Source organism: Saccopteryx bilineata, chromosome 6, assembly GCF_036850765.1.
Source record: "Saccopteryx bilineata isolate mSacBil1 chromosome 6, mSacBil1_pri_phased_curated, whole genome shotgun sequence".
Taxonomy (NCBI): domain Eukaryota; kingdom Metazoa; phylum Chordata; class Mammalia; order Chiroptera; family Emballonuridae; genus Saccopteryx; species Saccopteryx bilineata.
Genome location: NC_089495.1, coordinates 123,151,096 through 123,173,762, shown reverse-complemented (window position 1 = coordinate 123,173,762; position 22,667 = coordinate 123,151,096). Strand labels below are relative to the sequence as shown.

At 44.9% G+C, this 22,667-nt stretch overlaps 1 protein-coding gene across 2 annotated transcripts in view; it reads left to right on the top strand.

Annotated features, from left to right (window-relative positions):
* Window positions 1–22,667, top strand: part of SRP68 (signal recognition particle 68) — a 45,622-nt gene that overhangs the window by 1,697 nt on the left and 21,258 nt on the right. For both annotated transcript variants that reach the window (XM_066237462.1, XM_066237461.1), the window contains exons 2-8: window positions 1,745–1,811; window positions 8,483–8,596; window positions 12,224–12,419; window positions 13,974–14,056; window positions 14,344–14,453; window positions 14,806–14,888; window positions 16,717–16,857. In XM_066237462.1, the coding sequence (XP_066093559.1) occupies window positions 1,745–1,811; window positions 8,483–8,596; window positions 12,224–12,419; window positions 13,974–14,056; window positions 14,344–14,453; window positions 14,806–14,888; window positions 16,717–16,857 (794 nt within the window). The remainder of the gene's footprint in view (window positions 1–1,744; window positions 1,812–8,482; window positions 8,597–12,223; window positions 12,420–13,973; window positions 14,057–14,343; window positions 14,454–14,805; window positions 14,889–16,716; window positions 16,858–22,667) is intronic.

The window sequence follows — 22,667 nt, the reverse complement described above, 5'->3', positions numbered from 1 at the left end:
CTGTGGCAACATGCGCACATGCGCAGATGATGACATAACATCATGTATACAGCGGAGCAGCCCACGGCCATGCCAGTCGAGATGTGGACAGTACAGAGGAAAGTTCAGTGTGTTCTGTGGCTCGCTCAATTCGAATCCATGACCAAAGTACAACGTGAATATCGGCGCGTTTATAACGAAGCGTCACCACATAGGAATAACATTACTCGGTGGGATAAGCAGTTGAAGGGAACCGGCAGTTTGATGGAGAAACCCCGTTCTGGTAGGCCATCAGTCAGTGACGAGTCTGTAGAGGCTATACGGGATAGCTACCTAAGGAGCCCTAAAAAATCTGTGCGTGAGCCCACATCGAACTGCACTGAATAGGTATGAAACTGGGAGTTTTCCTTTTATTTGGTGCAGATTTCACATTTCTATTGTCTTTTGTTGCTTTTCTGTGACCGGTCAAAAGTGCATCATGACTTTACGGACACACTGTATAATAGTTAAGGAAATCAACCTTTTTCTGTACTTAGTCCTGTCCTGTGGCAGGATGGCTATTGAAAATGGTTACAGTCCTGGCTGGATAGCTTGGTTAGTTAGAGCATTGTCCTGGTGCACAAAGGTTTCAGGTTCCATCCCCAGTCAGGGTACATACAGAAATGAATCGATGTTTCTGCCTCTCTCTCTCCCCCTTCCTCTCTCTCTAAAATCAATGAAAGAAAGTAAATGGTTATAGGAGGTTTCACTAGTTAATGTGCTAAGTATTGCAGAAATGTTTAATATGCTGTGGTTTGAATTAAGATTTTTTTTATTGCTTGATTATTTTAGAGAAGGGGGAGAGAGAAAGCATTTATTTTTTTTTATTTTTATTTAATTTTTTTTTTTTTACAGGGACAGAGAGAGAGAGTCAGATAGAGGGATAGACAGGAACGGAGAGAGATGAGAAGCATCAATCATTAGTTTTTCGTTGCGACACTGTAGTTGTTCATTGATTGCTTTCTCATATGTGCCGTGACCACGGGCCTTCAGCAGACTGAGTAACCCCCGCTCGAGCCAGTGACCTTGGGTCCATGGTAGTGAGCTTTTTTTTTTTGCTCAAGCCAGATGAGTCTGCGCTCAAGCTGGCAACCCCAGGGTCTCGAACCTGGGTCCTTCCGCATCCCAGTCCGATGCTCTATCCACTGCGCCACCGCCTGGTCAGGCAGCATTCATTTATTGTTCCACTTAATTGTGCATTCATTGGTTGCTTCCTGTATGTGCCCTGACTGGGGATGGAACCTGCAACCTTAGTGTCTCCGGACAACTCTAACTAACTGAGCAAACCAGTGCTGTGGTTTGATGAAAATGTAAACTAATGGAGACATTTTTTTTTTTTTTTTTTTTTTTACAGAGACAGAGAGTCAGAAAGAGGGATAGACAGGGACAGACAGACAGGAACGGAGAGAGATGAGAAGCATCAATCATTAGTTTTTTCTTGCGACACCTTAGTTGTTCATTGATTACTTTCTCATATGTGCCTTGACCGGGGGCCTACAGCAGACCGAGTAACCCCTTGCTCAAGCCAGTGACCTTGGGTCCAAGCTGGTGAGCTTTTGCTCAAACCAGATGAGCTCACGCTCAAGCTGGCGACCTCAGGGTCTCGAACCTGGGTCTTCCGCATCCCAGTCCGACATTCTATCCACTGCACCACCGCCTGGTCAGGTGGGGAACATGTTTTGATTTGGGTTCTACACTGTAAGCTTTTCCTTAATCTTGGCTCTAGTTCTGCAGATTATTAAGGAATCCCAGCAGCAGCATGGTTTACGGCATGGAGATTTCCAGAGGTACAGGTTAGTATCATGTGCAAGATATGTAGATAATTTTGGCATTTTCAAACTTAGTTTTTCTTTTTTTTAAAAAAAGATCATTTTATTTATTTATTTTAAGACTTTATTTATTCATTTTAGAGAGGGGGGAGACAAAGAGAGAGAAGGGGGGAGGAGCAGGAAGCATCAACTCCCATATGTGCCTTGACCAGGCAAGTCCAGGGTTTCGAACCGGCGACCTCGGTCGGTTTATCCACTGCACCACCACAGGTCAGGCTGTTTTTCTTAATATCCTACTTTGTGATATTAGAAAGTATAACTAGAAAGTCCAGTTCTGAATTTATAATGAATCCTCAAAGGGTACTTAATCTTCAAGTTTAAAGTTTTTTATTTTTTTTATTTTTTATTTATTCATTTTAGAGAGGAGAGGGAGAGACAGAGAGAGAGAAGGGGGGGAGGAGCTGGAAGCATCAACTCCCATATGTGCCTTGACCAGGCAAGCCCAGGGTTTCGAACTGGCAACCTCAGCATTTCCAGGTTGATGCTTTATCCACTGCGCCACCACAGGTCAGGCCAAGTTTAAAGTTTTATAATGAATAAAAGGAGCCAAGTATTTTATCCATTTTGCCTTATAATATTGCAGATACAGTGGAAACTTCTGAAATTAATAAGCAATTAATGATACTCTTTTTTTGTATGACAGAGACAGAGAGACGGACAGATAGACAGGAAGGGAGAAACTTGAGAAGCATCAATTCTTCACTGCTGCACCTTAGTTGTTCATTGATTGCTTTCTCATATGTGTCGTGACCTGGTGGCTACAGCAGAGTGAGTGACCCCTTGCTCAAGCCAGAGACCTTGGGCTCAAGCCAGCACCATGGGGTCATGTCTATGATCCCACACTCAAGCCAGATGAGCCATACTCAAGCCAGCAATTTTGGGATTTCAAATCTGGGTCCCCAGCATCCTAGTCCGACACTCTGTTCACTGCACCATCATCTAATCAGGTGGTACTCATTTTTTTTTTTAACAATTATATTGTGTAGTCTTGGTTAAACTCAAAGGTTTATAGTATTTTTTTTTTTTCATTTTTCTGAAGCTGGAAACAGGGAGAGATAGTCAGACTCCCGCATGCGCCCGACCGGGATCCACCCGGCACGCCCACCAGGGGCAACGCTCTGCCCTTCAGGGGGCGATGCTCTGCCCGTCCTGGGCGTTGCCATGTTGCGACCAGAGCCACTCTAGCGCCTGAGGCAGAGGCCACAGAGCCATCCCCAGCGCCCGGGCCATCTTAACTCCAATGGAACCTTGGCTGCGGGAGGGGAAGAGAGAGACAGAGAGGAAAGCGCGGCAGAGGGGTGGAGAAGCAAATGGGCGCTTCTCCTGTGTGCCCTGGCCGGGAATCGAACCCGGGTCCTCCGCACGCTAAAAGTTTATAGTATTTAAACATATAAGGGGAATTTCCATCATTATAATTTATTGGTAAACTTTTATAACAGCCTTTAAGTTGGAAAACATTTTGTATGAGTCTAAAACATATAGTAGATGCCTAATGTGTCATTCGGTGCAGTACTATATTGTACATAGAGGCTTTGGCTACCTGATATTTAAAAAAATATTACAACAGTCTGCGTCCCAGACTGTAAGGAATCAGCTATATGCTGAAGGGTTAGCAGCACTGGCAGAATGAACAGGTCTTGAGTGTGTTAGGGATCCAGTGGGAGAAGTGGCAGGACCAGAATGTGTCAGCCCCGTAGGCCAGGGTATCCTGTGCAGGCGTCCAGCCGGGTGCGGGGGAAAGCCACTGAAGAGTTCATCAGGAGACTGTTAGGACTTGATTTGTTGTTTATTATTAAGCTTCCAAAACAAATGTAGACTTGATAGTATATTTAACCCATCACACATTTTTTACAGTGATCAGCTTTTTGCCCATTTTGTTGCATATGTTCCCACTCCTTTTTTCTTTTTTTCTTTTTTTTTTTTGTATTTTTTTTTCTGAAGCTGGAAACGGGGAGAGACAGACAGACTCCCGCATGCGCCTGACTGGGATCCACCCGGCACGCCCACCAGGGGCGAGCTCTGCCCACCAGGGGGCGATGCTCTGCCCCTCCGGGGCATCGCTCTGCCACGACCAGAGCCACTCTAGCGCCTGGGGCAGAGGCCAAGGAGCCATCCCCAGCGCCCAGGCCATCTTTGCTCCATGGAGCCTTGGCTGCGGGAGGGGAAGAGAGAGACAGAGAGGAAGGAGGGGAGGGTGCAGAAGCAAATGGGCGCTTCTCCTATGTGCCCTGGCCGGGAATCGAACCCGGGTCCCCCGCACGCCAGGCCGACGCTCTACCGCTGAGCCAACCAGCCAGGGCCTCTTTTTTCTTTTTGTATTTTTCTGAAGTTTGAAACGGGGAGGCAGACAGACTCCTGCATGCGCTCAACCGGGATCCACACGGCATGCCCACCAGGGAGCGATGCTCTGCCCATCTGAGGCGTCACTCTGTTTCAACCAGAGCCATTCTAGCACATGAGGCAGAGGCCATGGAGCCATCCTCAGTGCCTGGGCAAACTTTGCTCCAATGGAGCCTTGGCTGCGGGAGGGGAAGAGAGAGACAGAGAGGAAGGAGAGGGGGAGGGGTGGAGAAGCAGATGGGCGCTTCTCCTGTGTGCCCCGGCCGGGAATCGAACCCAGGACTCCTGCACGCCAGGCCGACGCTCAACCACTGAGCCAATCAGCCAGGGCCTCACTCCTTTTTTAAAAAAAACATTTTATTAAAGGATTTATTAGACCATTTTACTGAAGTATAGTTTAGATACACAGAAGTGTTCAGAAATCAATAAAATTTTTTTTAAGGAATTTATTTTTTTTAAAAAGATTTTATTTATTCAATTTTCAGAGAGGAGAGAGAGAGAGAGAGAGAGAAAAAGAGAGAGAAAGAGAGAAAGGGAAGGAGCAGGAAGCATCAACTCCCATGTGTGCCTTGACCAGGCAAGCCCAGGATATCGAACAGGCAACCTCAGCGTTCCAGGTCGAAGCTTTATCCCACTGCGCCACCACAGGTCAGGCTAATAAATTTTTCAAAACCTAAAAAAAAAGAAAAATTTTTTTCAAAACCTGTAACCAGCATACAGATTAAGAGACAGATCATAACCAGTATCACAAACCCTCCCTCCCCAAGGGTCACTGTGATCATGACTTCTTATCCCTTATAGTAGGTTTACTTTTTCCCCCCATTGATTTGGAGGCCGGTAGGGAGAAAGAAGTATCAACTCTTTGTTCCACTAATTGTTTCATTTAGTTGTGTACTCATTGGTTGTGTCTTGTACATATATCTGCATAGCATACATACATAGTATATACTCTTTTGTGAGAGCCTTCTTTCTTTCAACACTGTGTTTGAAATTCTTCCATGTTGTATATAGTTGTAGTTCTTTTATTCTCTATATGGTATTCTGTCATGTGATTGTACCACTATTTTCCACTGTACTGTTGCTGGGCATTTGGCCAGTTTCCTGTCTTAGGCTGTTTCAAATAATGCTGCCATAAACATTCTTGTATGTCTTGGTGGAGGGAAGTATTCATAACTGTTTGATATATACCTGGGAGTGGAATACTATAGGGTATGCTTAAGTTTAGCCTTAGTAACATATTACAAGCAGTTTTCCAAAATCATTATAGCAGTTTGCACTGCTCTCCACCAACATGATAGCTCTAGTTCTGCATCCTTGCCAGGATTCAGTATGGTCTATATTGCATTTTTTTAATGAATTATTTTAAAGCAAAATTTAGATATCATACCACTTCACCCATCAATACTTGAATTTGTATCTAACAAATAAGCTTTTAAGAAATATAACCAGCCTGACCAGGCAGTGGCACAGTGGATAGAATGTTGGACTGGGACGCGGATGACCCAGGTTCGAAACCCCAAGGTCGCTGGCTTGAGTGCGGGCTCATCTGGCTTGAGTGCAGACTCATTGGCTTGAGCCCAAAAGTCGCTGACTTGAAGCCCAAGGTTGCTGGGGTCACTCGCTCTGCTGCATCCCCCCGCACCCCCCCCTGTCAAGGCACATATGAGAAAGCAATCAATGAACAACTAAGACTAAGGAGCCGCAGTGAAGAATTGATGCTTCTCACCTCTCCCTATCTGTCTGTCTGTCCCTATCTGTCCCCTCTCTCTGTCTCTGTCACCAAAAAAAAGCACACACAAGAAAACATAACCAGCCCTGGCCAGTTGGCTCAGTGGATAGAGTATTGAGCATTGGCCTAGCATGCAGACCTCCAGGTTCGATCCTGGTCAAGGCACATGTGCTTCTCCTCTTTTTTCTCCCTCTTTTCTCCTCTTCTCACAGCCAGTGGCTTGATTGGCCTGAGCCTTGGCTTCAGGCACTGAGGACAGCTTGATTGATTCAAGTACCAGCTGCAGATGGTGGTTACCGGGTGGATCCTGGTCAGGGCACATGTGGAAGTCTGTCTATCTCCCCTCTTCTCACTTAAAAACAAAACAAAACCATAACTAATCTAGCCGGATTGAACCCACAACCTTGGTGTGTTGTAACAACACTCTAACCAACTACTGGGCCAGGGTCATTTTTATGTCTTTAAATACATAAATGCATTTGTATATGTATATCTACCAAATAATATTTTTGGTTTTCTAGTCTTTTTTTTTTTTTTTTTTGCATTTCTCTGAAGCTGGAAACAGGAGGCAGTCAGACAGACTCCCGCATGTGCCCGACCGGGATCCACCCGGCACGGTGGGCGACGCTCTGCCTATCCGGGGCGTCACTCTGCTGCAACCAGAGCCACTCCAGTGCCCAATGCAGAGGCCACAGAGCCATCCCCAGCGCCCGGGCCATCCCTGCTCCAATGGAGCCTCGGCTGCGGGAGGGGAAGAGAGAGACAGAGAGGAAGGAGAGGGGGAGGGGTGGAGAAGCAGATGGGCGCTTCTCCTGTGTGCCCCGGCCGGAAATCGAACCCGGGACCTCCACACACCAGGCCGATGCTCCACCACTGAGCCAACCGGCCAGGGCCTCTAGTCTTTTTCTATGCACTTTTCCATAAGGTTGCTTATATTGTATATACAACTTTGCATCCCACTTTTTTGTTGAGTTTTATGTATTTTATGGATTGCATGTGTTTCTCTCTGCCTATAAAAATGTCCTACACACGATTTTTACTAGTTTCATTATTACCCAATGTATAGGCATACCATAATTAATTCACCTTTTCCCCCAAGTTGGTTATGTATACAATAGCCAGTGTTGTATATTTAAAATGTTTGTTCCTGTGAATCTCTCTTCAAACCTCTTTGTAATTATTTCTTAATATAGAATAATATAAAAGTAGACTGTTGGTTCAGGGAGCATAAACTTTTTTTTTTAGTTGATTTTATCTAGAGAGCAAGGGTGAGAGAGAGAGACAGTAGCATCAATCTATTCCTGTAAGTGCCTTGGAACATGCTCTAACCAGTGGAGCTATCTAACCAGGGTGAGAATATGAACATTTTTAAAGTTCTTGATGAAATGTATCCATATTGCCAGAAAATTCTTACCAGTTTATGTTTCTCCCCACTATGTATGGGTGTTCCATTTGATTTTCATATAAAAGAATTAAGTGATAAAGCAAAAATTATGAATTGAGGGAAATGATCTAGTTTATAGATTCAGCCAGACTATTATTTTTCTTTTTATATACCCTGGGAGCTTTAAGACTAAAATATTAAAGTATCATTTAAATATTCTATATTCTATGCTGTATTATTTAATTAAGGATTGGTAAAATGTTGTATGTTTTTTACACTAGTTTAGTCAAAATACTTTTATTGAACATGTATATGTTAGGCACTGTGCTAAGAAATTTGAAAATGCCTGACCAGGTCAGTGGCACAGTGGATAGAGCGTCAGACTGTGACACAGAGGACCCAGGTTTGAAACCCCGAGGTCACCAACTTGAGCACAGGCTCACCTGGTTTGAGCACAGCTCCCCAGCTTGAGCCCAAGGTTGCTGGTTTGAGCAAGGAGTCGCTTGGTCTGCTGTAGCCCCCCCCCCTCCCATCAAGGCTCATATGAGAAAGCAATCAACAAACAACTAAGGTGCTGCAATGAAGAATTGATGCTTCTCATCTCTCTCCCTTCCTGTCCCTATCTATCCCTGTCTGTCTCTCTCTGTCACCAAAAAAAAAAGAAATTTGAAAATAAAACCATCTTTGCACTAAAAGAGTTTACATTTGTGAGACAGACATGTGAGAACATGATTACAGTCCTCTATGCTATAATAGAAGAATGAAGAGCTGCATAAGCACAGGGTGGCTTGGCAGAAGAGGCTCCTACTCGTTTTTTCAAAACCCATCATAAGTCTGCTCTAGCAAAAGTGTTAACAAGGAGAGAATGATTACTTGTGCCCTTTGCATTCAATTGGACATTTGCCTTGTTTTCTTGGTTGCCATTTTTTCTGTACCATCCTCCCCAACTAGAATTTGGGTTCTTTGAGAAGGGGTACTGTGTCCTTTGTCTCTGCGTTTTCTCTGATACCGATCAGACTACTGCATGTTTTAGTTCAGGGAATGTTTGCAAGATGATGTGTGGTATCTATAATAACAATAAGTAGAACATGTTAACCCTTTGACTTTACCTTATTATATAGAATATACTGCTGAAAGTACTATCAGTTTGGCTGAATGATTTTTGTTTGTGGTTTCTTATAGGGGCTACTGTTCCCGTAGACAAAGACGTCTCCGGAAAACACTCAACTTCAAGATGGGGAACAGGCACAAATTCACAGGGAAAAAAGTAACTGAAGATCTTCTGACTGATAACAGGTATTGACTACTCAGTGTTAGATGCTAAATACTTATTGCTAATACATTTATTGAACAATTAGTGGGCCAGACATTGTGCCAAACTCTTTAATTATCTTGTGTGATTTTATAGCAGCTATGTGGAGTGGGCATTTTTACTATTGCTGTGTTATAATAAGATTAGGAAACAGGCTCAAGAGGTTCAAAAACTTGTTTAAGAACTGTGGTGGGGCCCTGGCCAGTTGGCTCAGTGGTAGAACATTTGCCTGGCATGTGGTGTCTCAGATTCGATTCCCAGTCAGGGCACACAAGAGAAGCACCCATCTGCTTCTCCATCCCTCCCCCTCTCGCTTCTCTCTCTCTCTCTCTCTTTTCCTCCCTCTCTTCTTCTCTTCCTCCCTTCCTCTCCCTCTCTCCCTCTTCTGCCCCCCTCTTCCTCTCCTGCAGCCATAGCTCAATTGGAGCAAGTAGGTCCCGAGCACTGAGACTGGCTCCATGTCCTCCGCCTCAGGTGCTAAAAAGAGCTTGGTTGCTGAGCAGTGGAGCAACACCCCAGATGGGCAGAGCATCGCCCCTTAGTGGGTGTGCCGGGTGGATCATGGCCAGGGCACATGTGGGAGTCTTTCTCTCCACCTCCCCTCCTCTTGCTGAATTAAGAAAAAAAAACAACTGTGGTGGATGGTAAATGTTAAAGTCAGTGGTTAAAATCTAGTTATTGGGTAAGGTTTGTAGAATGCAAATTTCAGTGTCTTAAGTGTTTGCTTAAATCAGTGTATCTTAAATCTGGCTGTGTGTAAATTATTACAGAAGAGTTCTGTGTTTCGGTGCTGAATACACCCATGCTTAGTATACTGCTCACAAAAATTAGGGGATATTTTATCGCTTCATATTCATTTTGAAGTATCTCCTATTTTTGTGGGCTGTATTTTTGCTGAAGAATCAAGAAACAGGCCCTGGCCGGTTGGCTCAGCGGTAGAGCGTCGGCCTAGCGTGCGGAGGACCCGGGTTCGATTCCTGGCCAGGGCACACAGGAGAAGCGCCCATTTGCTTCTCCACCCCTCCGCCGCACCTTCCTCTCTGTCTCTCTCTTCCCCTCCCGCAGCCAAGGCTCCATTGGAGCGAGAATGGCCCGGGCGCTGGGGATGGCTCTGTGGCCTCTGCCTCAGGCGCTAGAGTGGCTCTGGTCGCAACATGGCGACGCCCAGGATGGGCAGAGCATCGCCCCCTGGTGGGCAGAGCGTCGCCCCATGGTGGGCGTGCCAGGTGGATCCCGGTCGGGCGCATGCGGGAGTCTGTCTGACTGTCTCTCCCTGTTTCCAGCTTCAGAAAAATACAAAAGAAAATGCAAAAAAAAAAAAAAAAAAAAAAAAAAAGAATCAAGAAACATGCATTGAAGGTCTCTAGGTTGGTTCTTCAGATTTCAGCCTGTGGGCCAAATTGGTCCTTCTGCCACCTATTCTTGTAAGTAAAGTTTTACTACAACACAGCCACACCATTTGTCTAGTATTGTTTACAGCTGGTTGTGCTATGATAACAGAGTAGTTGTGACAGAGACCATATGCCCTACAGGATCTAAAATCTGTTGTGCCTTTTACAAAAAAAATTTCGGGCCCTGGCCGGTTGGCTCAGTGGTAGAGCTTCAGCCTGGTGTGCAGAAGTCCCGGGTTCGATTCCCGGCCAGGGCACACAGGAGAAGCGCCCATCTGCTTCTCCACCCTCCCCCTCTCCTTCCTCTCTGTCTCTCTCTTCCCCTCCCGCAGCGAGGCTCCATTGGAGCAAAGATGGCCTGGGCGCTGGGGATGGCTCCTTGGCCTCTGCCCCAGGCGCTAGAGTGGCTCTGGTCACAACAGAGCGACGCCCCGGAGGGGCAGAGCATCGCCCCCTGGTGGGCGTGCCGGGTGGATCCCGGTCAGGCGCATGCGGGAGTCTATCTCTCCCTGTTTCCAGCTTCAGAAAAATACAAACCCCCCCCCCAAAAAAAAAAATTTCTGTCCTCTGGTCTAGTATATGGCCAGCAGTGAGCCAAACACCATACTGGATGTAGAAGAGTTTACAAGGCTTAGTTCTTAAACCTTGTTGACTGTGATCTTGTTGAGAGATGCTGGTCAAGTACAAAACAGGAAGAACTGCAAGATAACAAAACTGCCATATTGTGTGTCATTGACTCTTAAGAATTCTGAAGTCTTGGAAGGGAGAGATTAGCTTGGGGGTTCTTAATAGGGAACCAGGAAGCCTGTGTGGAGGATGCTGAACCAGAAGGAATTGTGAGACGAAAGAACATTCTGTGTCAGGAAACATCATGCAGTGATGTACAGGAACTGTCATGTTCTGGACAGGTGTTAGCCTCCATTTGGGCAGCGAAGGGACTGGGAGCTTGATGTGTAGAGACAGTCAGAAAACTAGAGTACAGGGGCTATGATGAGATTAAGCAGGATGTATTGAATAAATCTGATGTGATCAAGTTAGGAAGAGTCTCTTATACCAGCAAGAACCTTTTTTATTTTGGAGAAAAGCTGATGTATAAGGAAGATGAATCAGGCAGTAATTAAACAAAGATTCACCATAGTGAGGACAAAGTAGCTAACATGTTTAGGATTCAGTGAGTGCCAGGCTCTGGTCTAAGCGTGTTACTTGTATTACTGCATGGGAGAGTCAGGCACAGAAAGGTTTGTACTTTGCCCAGAGTCATGAGTGATGGCACTGAGATTCCAACCCAGACTCGAGAGGCTTTTTCTAAACCACTTCAATATATTGCCTCTTAAGGCCTTGGTTTCTAACTGGGTTGGGATGAAGGAGGTGCTAATTCAAAGGAGAGGCCAGATCATGTGCTTGGACAGCTTCTATTTGCTAAAAATGGGGAGGAGTCAGTCTGGGTTTGCCAAGTTTGAGGTGGGAGCAGGCTTTTTTTTTTTTTTAATTTATTTTTTGATTTTAGAGAGAGAGAAAAAGAGACAGAAACATCGATCTATTCCTATATGTGTCCTGACCCACGATCAAACCCTTAATCTTGGCATATTGAGATGATGCTCTAACCCAGGGATGGTCAACCTTTTTATACCTACCGCCCACTTTGTATCTGTTAGTAGTAAAATTTTCTAACCGCCCCCTGGTTCCACAGTAATAGTGATTTTTAAAGTAGGGAAGTAACTTTACAAAATTTATAAAGCAGAGTTACAGCAAGTTAAAGCATATAATAATAATTACTTACCAACTACTTTATGTCGGATTTTTGCTAAGTTTGGCAGAATAAATCTTTATAAAACAACTTACTATAGTTAAATCTTTTTATTTATACTTTCATTGCTCCGCTACGACCCACCATGAAAGCTGAAACACCCACTAGTGGGTGGTAGGGACCAGGTTAACTACCACTACTCTAACCAACTGAGCTATCCTGCCAGGACAGGGAGCAGGTTTTTCAATTAGATGTATCTGGTGGTTGGTTAGAAACCTGAGGGGGAACCTAAGTCAGGATCAGAGATGCTGATTTGGGAGTCATGGTTGATACTGTGAGACAAGTTGTTAGGAGGAGAGCCAGGGAGCATGAAGACAGAAGTTGAGAGGCTGAAAACTGTGCCCTGGAGAATGCCTGAGTCTGACACTCCTGACCTTTATTGTTGAGCTCGCTCGTTCTTGTCCCTGGTTTAGATATTTGCTTCTGGTTTTGATGGATGCTGAAAGAGCCTGGAGCTATGCCATGCAGCTCAAACAGGAAGCCAACACTGAACCCCGAAAACGGTTCCACTTGTTGTCTCGCTTACGCAAAGCCGTGAAACATGCTGAGGAATTGGAGCACTTGTGTGAGAGCAATCGTGTGGATGCCAAGACCAAGTTGGAGGCTCAGGTTAGTGTTGTTTTCTTTTTTATATTTAGTGAGAGGATGGGGAGACAGAGACAGATGCCGGCATGCACCCTGACCGGGATCTACCCGGCAAGCCCACTAGGGGGCTATGCACTGCCCCTCTAGGGCCCTTGTACTGTTGTATCCAGAGCCATTTTTTAGCACCTGAGGTGGAGGCCATGGAGCCATTCTCAGTGCCTGGGGCCAGCTCGCTCCAATTGAGCCATGACTTCAGGAGGGGAGGGGAAGAGAGAGAGAAGCGAGAGGGGAAGGGTGGAGAAGCATATGGGGGCTTCTCCTGTGTGCCCTGACTGGGAATCAAACCCGGGACTTCCGCACACGAGTCCAACACTCTACCACTGAGCCAACCGGCCAGGGCCAGGTTAGTGTTTTTTGTTTTGTTTTGTTTTTGTATTTTTCTAAAGTTGGAAACGGGGAGGCAGTCAGACTCCCACATGCGCCCAACCGGGATCCACCCAGCATGCCCACCAGGGGCCAATGCTCTGCCCATATGGGGCGTTGCTCTGTTGCAACCAGAGCCATTCTAGCGCCTGAGGCAGAGGCCACAGAGCCATCCTCAGCACCCGGGCCAACTTTGCTCCAATGGAGCCTTGCCTGCGGGAGGGGAAGAGATAGACAGAGAGGAAGGAGAGGGGGAGGGGTGGAGAAGCAGATGGGCGCTTCTCCTGTGTGCCCTGGCCGGGAATTGAACCCAGGACTCCTGCACACCAGGCCGACGCTCTACCACTGAGCCAACTGGCCAGGGCCCAGGTTAGTGTTTTAACATCAGCCTTGCTTTACTGTGGAGATTAGAGATATGACTTTAAAAAGATACAGTTAAACAGCAGAGTTTGTAGATTGTAAATTGATGGTCAGGAGAGAGGAAAAAAGTAATTTTTGTTTTGTTCTTTCGTCGTTTTTTTAGTAATCTTGGTTTTTCAAGGTGAAGTTCATGTCTTTTGTTTTTGAGCTCTTGGTTTTTAATAATTAGCTCTAACTTTTAAAGAAAGCTCACGTTTCTTTTGACATGTAGATGAAAGCTTTCATTTTGTATTTGGAAAAGTTTACATGATAAGAATTTTTTCAAATGAATTTTTTAAAAAGGGATAGATATTGCAAGTTTGTATTCAACTTTTGATATTTATGTTACTGCCCAGAAACTGGTTTTAAGTCAAATTAAGAAAACAAATTTTCTTTATTTTGAAATTCTCTCCTGGAAATAAATGAATGGCAACAAAGTACTGTATATCACATTTGATTAGTGAAAAGTTTTTCTCTTTTAAAGGCAACCTGAATATATATATTCTTTTTTATTTATTAATTTTTAGAAAGAGAAACATTTGTTGTTTCACTTTTGTGTGCATCCATTGGTTGCTACTTATGTGTGCCCTGACCAGGGATCAAACCTGCAACATTGGTGTATTGGGACGATGAACCAACTGAGCTACTTGGTCAGGGCTCTTCTTGAAACCCAGGTTTGAAGCAGGTAGAGGAGGCTGAGCTGTAACACTAGTCCTTGGGTACTGAAGCAGTTTCTCTTCCCCTGTTTCCCTCCAGGCTTACACGGCTTACCTCTCAGGAATGCTCCGTTTTGAACATCAAGAGTGGAAAGCTGCCATTGAGGCTTTTAACAAATGCAAGTGAGTTCTTCGATCCAAAGGCTGAGGCCAGCTTTGATTCTAAATAGTCACATTCCTTCAAGCTGCAGATCAGCTGATGACTGTGTCTATGGAAGTTAGTACTGTACAACTTCTTGTTTTTCTTCCCTTTGGAAATGTTGATTATCCTCTTTTATCCTCAAATGTGCCAGTTCTGGTGGTTGGTAGAAGGGCCTCAAAGTCCTGTGTTTTGTTTTTACCCACTGTGTTTCTGTGGGTTCATTTTCTTTAAGTAAGTCTGCTGTGAAACCTGGTATTTCTCCTTGCAGAACTATCTATGAGAAGCTCGCCAGTGCTTTCACGGAAGAGTTGGCCGTGCTGTACCACCAGCGTGTGGAAGAGATCTCACCCAACATCCGCTACTGTGCATACAACATTGGTGAGCAGGGGCTGTGCCGAGCACTGCTGGCTGCTGGGTGGTCGAGCTCAGAGAGCCTGGAACTTATGTCACTTTCTTCCCTTTTCCTTCCGTCCATCCTTGACAAGGGTTTTGGTTGATGAGAAAGGTAGAACTGTCAGGCAGACCTGCTCATAGTCACAGAAAGCAACGTCTTGGCTTTCATTTCTACCCTGCTGTCTTCTGTACCCCTGTGACCTTTGTACAGGACTGGGAGTCACTGCTCTGCTTGTGGAGGGAGCTCCTTCACATCAGAGTTGAATCTAGTGGCTTTGGAGAGGACAGACCAGACCAGACCCTTGAGGATTTCCCACTGTGTCTCTCTTGTTTTCAGGAGACCAGTCAGCTATCAATGAACTCATGCAGATGAGACTGAGGTCTGGGGGCACCGAAGGTCTCCTGGCTGAAAAATTGGAGGTAATCTAGTATATATATTTTTGTGAAAAGTCTTGTATTTAAAAAAGCCGAGGAAAAGAAATAATCTGTAATCTCATCACCCAATATAATTGCTATTAATATATGCATACTTATATGTATATATTTTTAGTAAAAAACTCAAAAGATGGGGAAGAAATGGAATCATGTAGGTTACCACCCAGAGGTAACTGCTATCAATGATTTGACAATTATCTTGTAGGGGAAAAAGCCATGTATTTTAAACATGGAATCTTAATATACACTACTTAGTAACAGTCTTTTAAAATATGTTACATGCCCTTTTTTTTCCATTTCAATAAATACATTTTCACATCATCTTTATTTATTTATTTATTTATTTATTTTTAATTTTTTAAAAAATTTATTCATTTTAGAGAGGAGGGGGGGGGAGGAGCTGGAAGCATCAACTCCCATATGTGCCTTGACCAGGCAAGCCCAGGGTTTCGAACCGGCGACCTCAGCATTTCCAGGTCGACGCTTTATCCACTGTGCCACCACAGGTCAGGCTATTTATTTTATGACAGGGAGAGAGAGGGACAGATAGGGATAGACAGGAAGGGAGAGAGATGAGAAGCATCAATTCTTCATTGTGACTCCTTAGTTATTCATTGATTGCTTTCTCATATGTGCCTTAATGGAGGGAGGACTATAGCACAGCAAGGGACCCTTTGCTCAAGCCAGCAACCATGGGGTCATACCTATGATCCCACGCTCATGCCAGTGACCCTGTACTCAAGCTGATGAGCCCATGTTCAAGCTGGCAATCTCTGGGTTTCAAATGTGGGTCCTCACTGGCCCAGTCCGATGCTCTATCTACTACGTCACCGCCTCATCATCATCTTTTTTATTTGAGTACTTCACTGTTATTAAGTGGTGAACAGTCTTACCACGAATATCTATATCCCCAGTTGTTGTACACATTCTTAGTTATTTTCTTAGAGTAAATTGCTAAAAGTGGAATTGAATGTTTGGGAAGGTTTTGATACATATTGACAATTATTTTTTAAGTTCTCCTGGTGTATACAGGCATGCTTTTCTCCTTACACCCTTAGCAGAACTTAGTGATGGCCTTTTTTTTTTTTTTCCAAGGACAGAGAGAGAGTCAGAGAGAGGGATAGATAGGGACAGACAGACAAGAACGGAGAGAGATGAGAAGCATCAATGATCAGTTTCTCGTTGCGAGACCTTAGTTGTTCATTGATTGCTTTCTCATATGTGTCTTGACCGTAGGCCTTCAGCAGACCGAGTGACTTTAGGGACCTTAGGTCCGAGCTGGTGAGCTTTTTTTGCTCAACCCAGATGAGCTCGTGCTCAAGCCGGCGACCTCTGGGTCTGGAACCTGGGTCTTCTGCATCCCAGTCCGACGCTCTATCCACTGCACCACCACCTGGTCAGGCGTGATAGCCTTTTTAACCTCCTCTTTTGTCCTCTTAAAATTTGAGTTCTGTAAGCCAAGATATATCAAGGAGGAATTTAAATATAAATTTGAATATACTCTATAAGGTATAATATGTTGGTTATAGAAAGAGACAAATAGTGATTTCTACTTATTTCACTGTGGTCACTTATATTCATCAGTTAAAGCTTGAACTTTTTTTTTTTTTAGATTTCATTTATTCATTTTGGAGAGAGAGAGAAAAGAGAGAGATAAGGGGGGGAGGAGCAGGAAGCATCAACTCTCATAGGTGCCTTGACTAGACAAGCCCAGGGTTTTGAACCAGCGACCTCAGCACTCCAGGTCAACACTTTACCAACTTCACCACCACAGGTCAGGCCAAAGCTTAAATTTTCTTAATCTATCTTCCAGGCTTTGATCACTCAGACTCGAGCCAAACAGGCAGCCACCATGAGTGAAGTGGAATGGAGAGGGAGAACGGTCCCAGTGAAGATTGACAAAGTGAGGATCTTTTTGTTGGGATTGGCTGATAACGAGGCAGCCATTGCTCAGGTAAAGAGGAAGTACCTATTCTCCTCTGTGTATGTGAAGAGGTGTATGTTTGTGTGTTTAAGATGTAGTATTTTATTGGTGTTTATTTATCACACACAAAAAAATTATCTTAATGCTGTTGGAGATTTGGTAACAGTCTCAAGATGCACCTTCTTGAATAAAGTTATTTGAAAAGCCAAGTTTATAAAGGAGATATTATGTTTAAAGGGCAAGAAATCTACGATGACAGTCATCAACATAAAAATGGGGCAATAAGAGGTTGACCTAAGGTAAGGGGTTAACTTTTGGCCCAGCAGGTGGTGCAGCAGCTTAGCTGTTATATTCCTCCAGTTGTGACCTCTTGTTCTAGCCCTCTAGCCCTAAAGGGACACCCTCTTCTTCCTGGACCTTTTGAGGAGAGCCTAGCTAAGCCAGAATATCTTGTTTGATGTGTGATATATATGTACTATTCATGCAGAGCTGCTTACTGACATAATTGTTGCCTGTTTGTGGATGTGAACAACCAAGTGAATTTTTTTTTTTTTTTTTTTTCCATTTTTCTGAAGCTGGAAACAGGGAGAGACAGTCAGACAGACTCCCGCATGCGCCCGACCAGGATCCACCCGGCACGCCCACCAGGGGCGATGCTCTGCCCACCAGGGGGCGATGCTCTGCCCATCCTGGGCGTCGCCATGTTGTGACCAGAGCCACTCTAGCGCCTGAGGCAGAGGCCACAGAGCCATCCCCAGCGCCCGGGCCATCTTTGCTCCAATGGAGCCTTGGCTGCGGGAGGGGAAGGGAGAGACAGAGAGGAAAGTGCGGCGGAGGGGTGGAGAAGCAAATGAGCGCTTCTCCTGTGTGCCCTGGCCGGGAATTGAACCCGGGTCCTCCGCACACTAGGCCAACGCTCTACCGCTGAGCCAACCGGCCAGGGCCAACCAAGTGAATTTTAAAAGATGAGATCCTGGTGCTCTTGGTTGGTACACAGCAGACAGTGATTAAGGCACTTTTTAGAGTTCCTCTTATATGAGGTGAAGAGCATCTAAAAAAAAAAAAAAAGCCCGACTGCTCAGTGTGTCTACAGCCTCCCCAAGGACCAGTGGTGTTTCTTTCAAGAGACTCCATGATAAGCTGTTGACCCTGAATAATTTGCTTATCAGGGTGCTTTGTTAGTTGTGCTAATGAGTTGCTTTAAGCATCCAAACTTTTCAGTGACTTGTTCCAGAATAGCTACTTTGGATTGAAGACAGTTTTCAATGATTGAATTTCCTGTGCCTTTCTCTGTTTTTCATTTGCCCCTCTCATTTCCTTTTATTTGCTTAAAGAGCGGAAGACTAGAACAATCCCAGAAAGTTTGTTTGTTTGTTTTAACTTAGAGACTGAGAATCTTTTCCTGAGAGCATTTCATCAGACTATAGTGAGGCAGAATCTCTTCTGGACTAGGGCTTTGGTAGCAATAACCATTTAGATTATGTAATTGCGTTATGTTGTTTTAACATGCTTCGTGCTGGAAGAAAAGCATCTGCCATCAGTGGTAACAGGTCAGGAATTTCAGCTACACAAGGGGTGGGGAGAGGCCCACAGAGGCAAATTAAATGGGGGCTCCTTAGGAATGGGGCTGCAGACCTATATCAGATAAAGGGCAAGAAAAGCCCTTTTTATTAGTTTTAAAAGTTATTCAGGGCCCTGGCCGATTGGCTCAGTGGTAGAGTGTCAGCCCAGCGTGTAGAAGTCCTGAGTTCAATCCCGGTCAGGGCACACAGAAGAAAGGCCCATCTGCTTCTCCACCTCTCCCCCTCTCCTTCCTCTTTGTCTCTCTCTTCCCTTCCTGCAGCCAAGGCTCCATTGGAGCAAAGTTGGCTCAGGCGCTGAGGATGGCTCCATAGTCTCTGCCTCAGGTGCTAGAATGGCTCTGACTGCAGCAGAGCAATGCCCCCTGGTGGGCATGCCAGGTGGATCCCTGTCAGGTGCATGCGGGAATGTCTGACTGCCTCCCTGCTTCTAACTTTGGAAAAATACAAAAATAAAAATAAAAAGTTATTCAGGACCCTGGACAGTTGGCCCAGTGGTAGAGTATCCACCCAGCATGTGGAAGTCCCAGGTTTGATTTCTGGTCAGGGCACATAGGAGAAGTGACCATCTGCTTCTCCCTCCCCCCCCAATCTCTCTCTTTCTCTTCCCCTCCTGTAGCCATGGCTTGAATGGTTGATCAAAGTTGGGAATTGGCAAGCAAAGTTGGCGCAGGTGCTGAGGATGGTTCCATGCCTCGCCTCAGGTGCTAAAATAGCTCAGTTGCCAAGCAACAGAGCAATGGCCCAGACAGGCAGAGCATCTCCTGGTAGGGGACTTGCCAGGGGGCTTGCCGGTGGATTCTGTCAGGACGCATGTGGGAGTCTGTCTCTGCCTCCCCACCTCTCACTTAATAATAATAATAATAATAATAATAATAAGTTACTCAGCTTAAAGTTTAGAAAACATAAATGATGTTTTAAGACATCAATCTGGAGTCTCACTTCCCATATACTTTCATTGTACTAAAATATTATATTGTACTAAAAAAAAACCCTCTTCTTTTTAGTCTTTTTTGTATTCATGAAATGTTACATGTTTTTTGCTTGTTGGAATTACACTGAGATACAGTTTTGTATCCTGTTTTTATTAACATTTTATAAGGATTTTTTAAAATTTATTTATTTTTTACAGAGACGGAGAGTGAGTCAGAGAGAGGGATAGATAGGGACAGACAGACAGGAACGGAGAGAGATGTCAGAAGCATCAATGATCAGTTGCGACACCTTAGTTGTTCATTGACTGCTTTCTCATATGTGCCTTGACCGTGGGCCTTCAGCAGACCGAGTAACCCCTTGCTGGAGCCAGCGACCTTGGGTTCAAGTTGGTGGGCTTTTGCTCAAACCAGATGAGCCCGCACTCAAGCTAGTGACCTCGGGGTTTCAAACCTGGGTCCTCTGCATCCCAGTCCAACGCTCTATCCATGCGCCACTGCCTGGTCAGGCCATTTTGTAAGGATTTTTGATGTTCTCACCTGGTCATCTGGACAGAGACACCACAGTGATGAGCAAAAGAGGGTAATGATCCGGCCCTGGCCAGTTGGCTCAGCGGTAGAGCGTCAACCTGGTGTGCGGGGGACCTGGGTTCGATTCCCGGCCAGGGCTCATAGGAGAAGCGCCCATTTGCTTCTCCATCCCCCCCCCTCCTTCCTTTCTGTCTCTCTCTTCCCCTCCCGCAGCCGAGGCTCCATTGGAGCGGGGATGGCCCGGGCTCTAGAGTGGCTTTGGTCAGGGCAGAGCGACGCCCCGGAGGGGCAGGGCATCGCCCCCTGGTGGGCAGAGCGTAGCCCCTGGTGGGCTTGCCAGGTGGATCCCGGTTGGGTGCATGCGGGAGTCTGTCTGACTGTCTCTCCCCATTTCCAGCTTCAGAAAAATACAAAAAAAAAAAAAAAGGTAATGATCCTTAACGTCCTAGATATACTGCCTGATGCATTTATGCTTTTATCTTTTTAACCTTACAAGAGGGGCAACACTCAACACTGTCATTTTAAAGATGGGAAAATGTGTCTCAGGAGACTATATAACTTGCCTGCAGCCATATGCCTGATAGAAGGGAATGCTTGCATTTAAAACCATACCCTTTTTGCCTGACCTGTGGTGGCGCAGTGGATAAAGCATCGACCTGGAAATGCTGAGGTCGCCGGTTCGAAACCCTGGGCTTGCCTGGTCAAGGCACATATGGGAGTTGATGCTTCCAGCTCCTCCCCCCGTCTCTCTCTTCTCTCTCTCCTCTCTCTCTCTCTCTCCCTCCCTCTCTCTCTCCTCTCTAAAATAAATAAATAAAATAAAAATTAAAAAAAAAATGAATGAAAGAAAACCATACCCTTTTGACTCCAAAACGCATTTCTTGAATTTTTCCACAAATCCTGTTAGATTCATGAGGAAGACTAGGAACAGGGTCATTTAATTTGGCTTTGGTGAATAGCTAAATGTCATTTTACTTCAAGTACACAACCAGGATCGTGGGTCCCTGGTAAAGACTTGAATAACCACAGCCTTCAGTGAAACAAATAGTCCTTGGCAGAGGAGTCATATTCATTGAGCAGTTAGTAGGGGAGGCACGTTTCCCACATGGGAGTAGAGGGTGTAGGGGCATTTTTTCTAAATTTATCTTTCTTTTGTTTCTTATAAATAAAGAATTAAAATCTGTATTTGGGGAGGTCTTTTGCCTTATTTATAAAATAATTCCACTTCAGCTAAATTAGACTGAGGGAAAACATTTTAAATCTGTACGTGAAGCCATTGCTTTTAAAATTAGAGATCATTTCAATCATGTGGTGACTGGTTGAGCTTTGTGCAACCAGTCATTTTTAAAAGGATTACTCTCAACTTGAGATTTGGTATAGTTTAGTGTCCCCAACCCCTGGGCCGCGGACCGGTACCGATTCGTGGGCCATTTGGTACCGATCCGCAGAGAAAGAATAAATAACTTAGATTATTTCCATTTTATTTATATTTAAGTCTGAACGATGTTTTATTTTTAAAAGATTATTATTTATTTATTTTTTAATTTTTTTACAGAGACAGAGAGAGAGAGTCAGTGAGAGGGATAGACAGGGACAGACAGACAGGAACGGAGAGATGAGAAGCATCAATCATTAGTTTTTTGTTGCGCATTGCGACACTTCAGTTGTTCATTGAATGCCTTCTCACATGTGCCTTGACCGTGGGGCTACAGCAGACCGAGGAACCCCCTGCTCGAGCCAGCGACCCTGGGTCCAAGCTGGTGAGCTTTTGCTCTAACCAGATGAGCCTGTGCTCAAGTTGGTGACCTTGGGGTCTTGAACCCGGGTCCTCCACATCCCAGTCCGATGCTCTAGCCACTGCGCCACTGCCTGGTCATGCCGATGTTTTATTTTTAAAAAATGACCAGATTCCCTGTTACATCGTCTAAGACTCACTCTTGACGCTTGTCTCGGTCACATGATAAATTTATCCATCCCACCCTAAAGGCTGGTCCGTGAAAATATTTTCTGACATTAAACCTGTCCGTGGCCCAAAAAAGGTTGGGGGCTACTGGTATAGTTGACAGGATGACTTCTCAATATCCAGGTCATAGCCATCCCATCTGAGGCAGTACTGTATTGGCAAAAATTTTGGTAATATTGGTAAGAAAACACAGCAACATTATTCCAACCTTGAATAGATTAAAAAAAAGAAAATACTTGCCCTAGATGGGTACCTCGGTCGGTTGGAGGGTCATCCTGGTGCACTGGGGTTGTGAATTCGATTCCTGGTAAGGGCACATGCAGGAAACAACCAATGACTGCATAAATAAGTGGAATAATAAATCAATTTTTCACTCTCAGATCAATAAAAAATATATTTTTTAACTTTTTAAACAACTGCTAGTTCTGTGTTCCCCCCTCATTTTCAGCATACAGATTTATGTAGTTAAATATATCTTGTTTAATATTTCTCTCTAGCCTGATCAGGCAGTACTCAATGGATAGAGCTTCAGACTGGGATGTGGAGAACCCAGGTTCGAAACCCCAAGGTCCCCAGTTTGAGTGCAGGCTCATCTGTCTTGAGCATGGGATCATAGACATGACCCCATGGTCACTGGCTTGAGTCAGAAGGTCGGCTTGAGCCCAATGTCTCTGGCTTGAGCAAGGGGTCGCTTGCTCTGCTGTAGTCTCCCGGTCAAGACACATATGAGAAAGCAATCAAAACAAGCAATCAACGAACAACTAAGATGCTGCAACAAAGAATTAATGTTTCTCATATCTTTCCCTTCCTGTCTGTCCCTACCTGTCCCTCTCT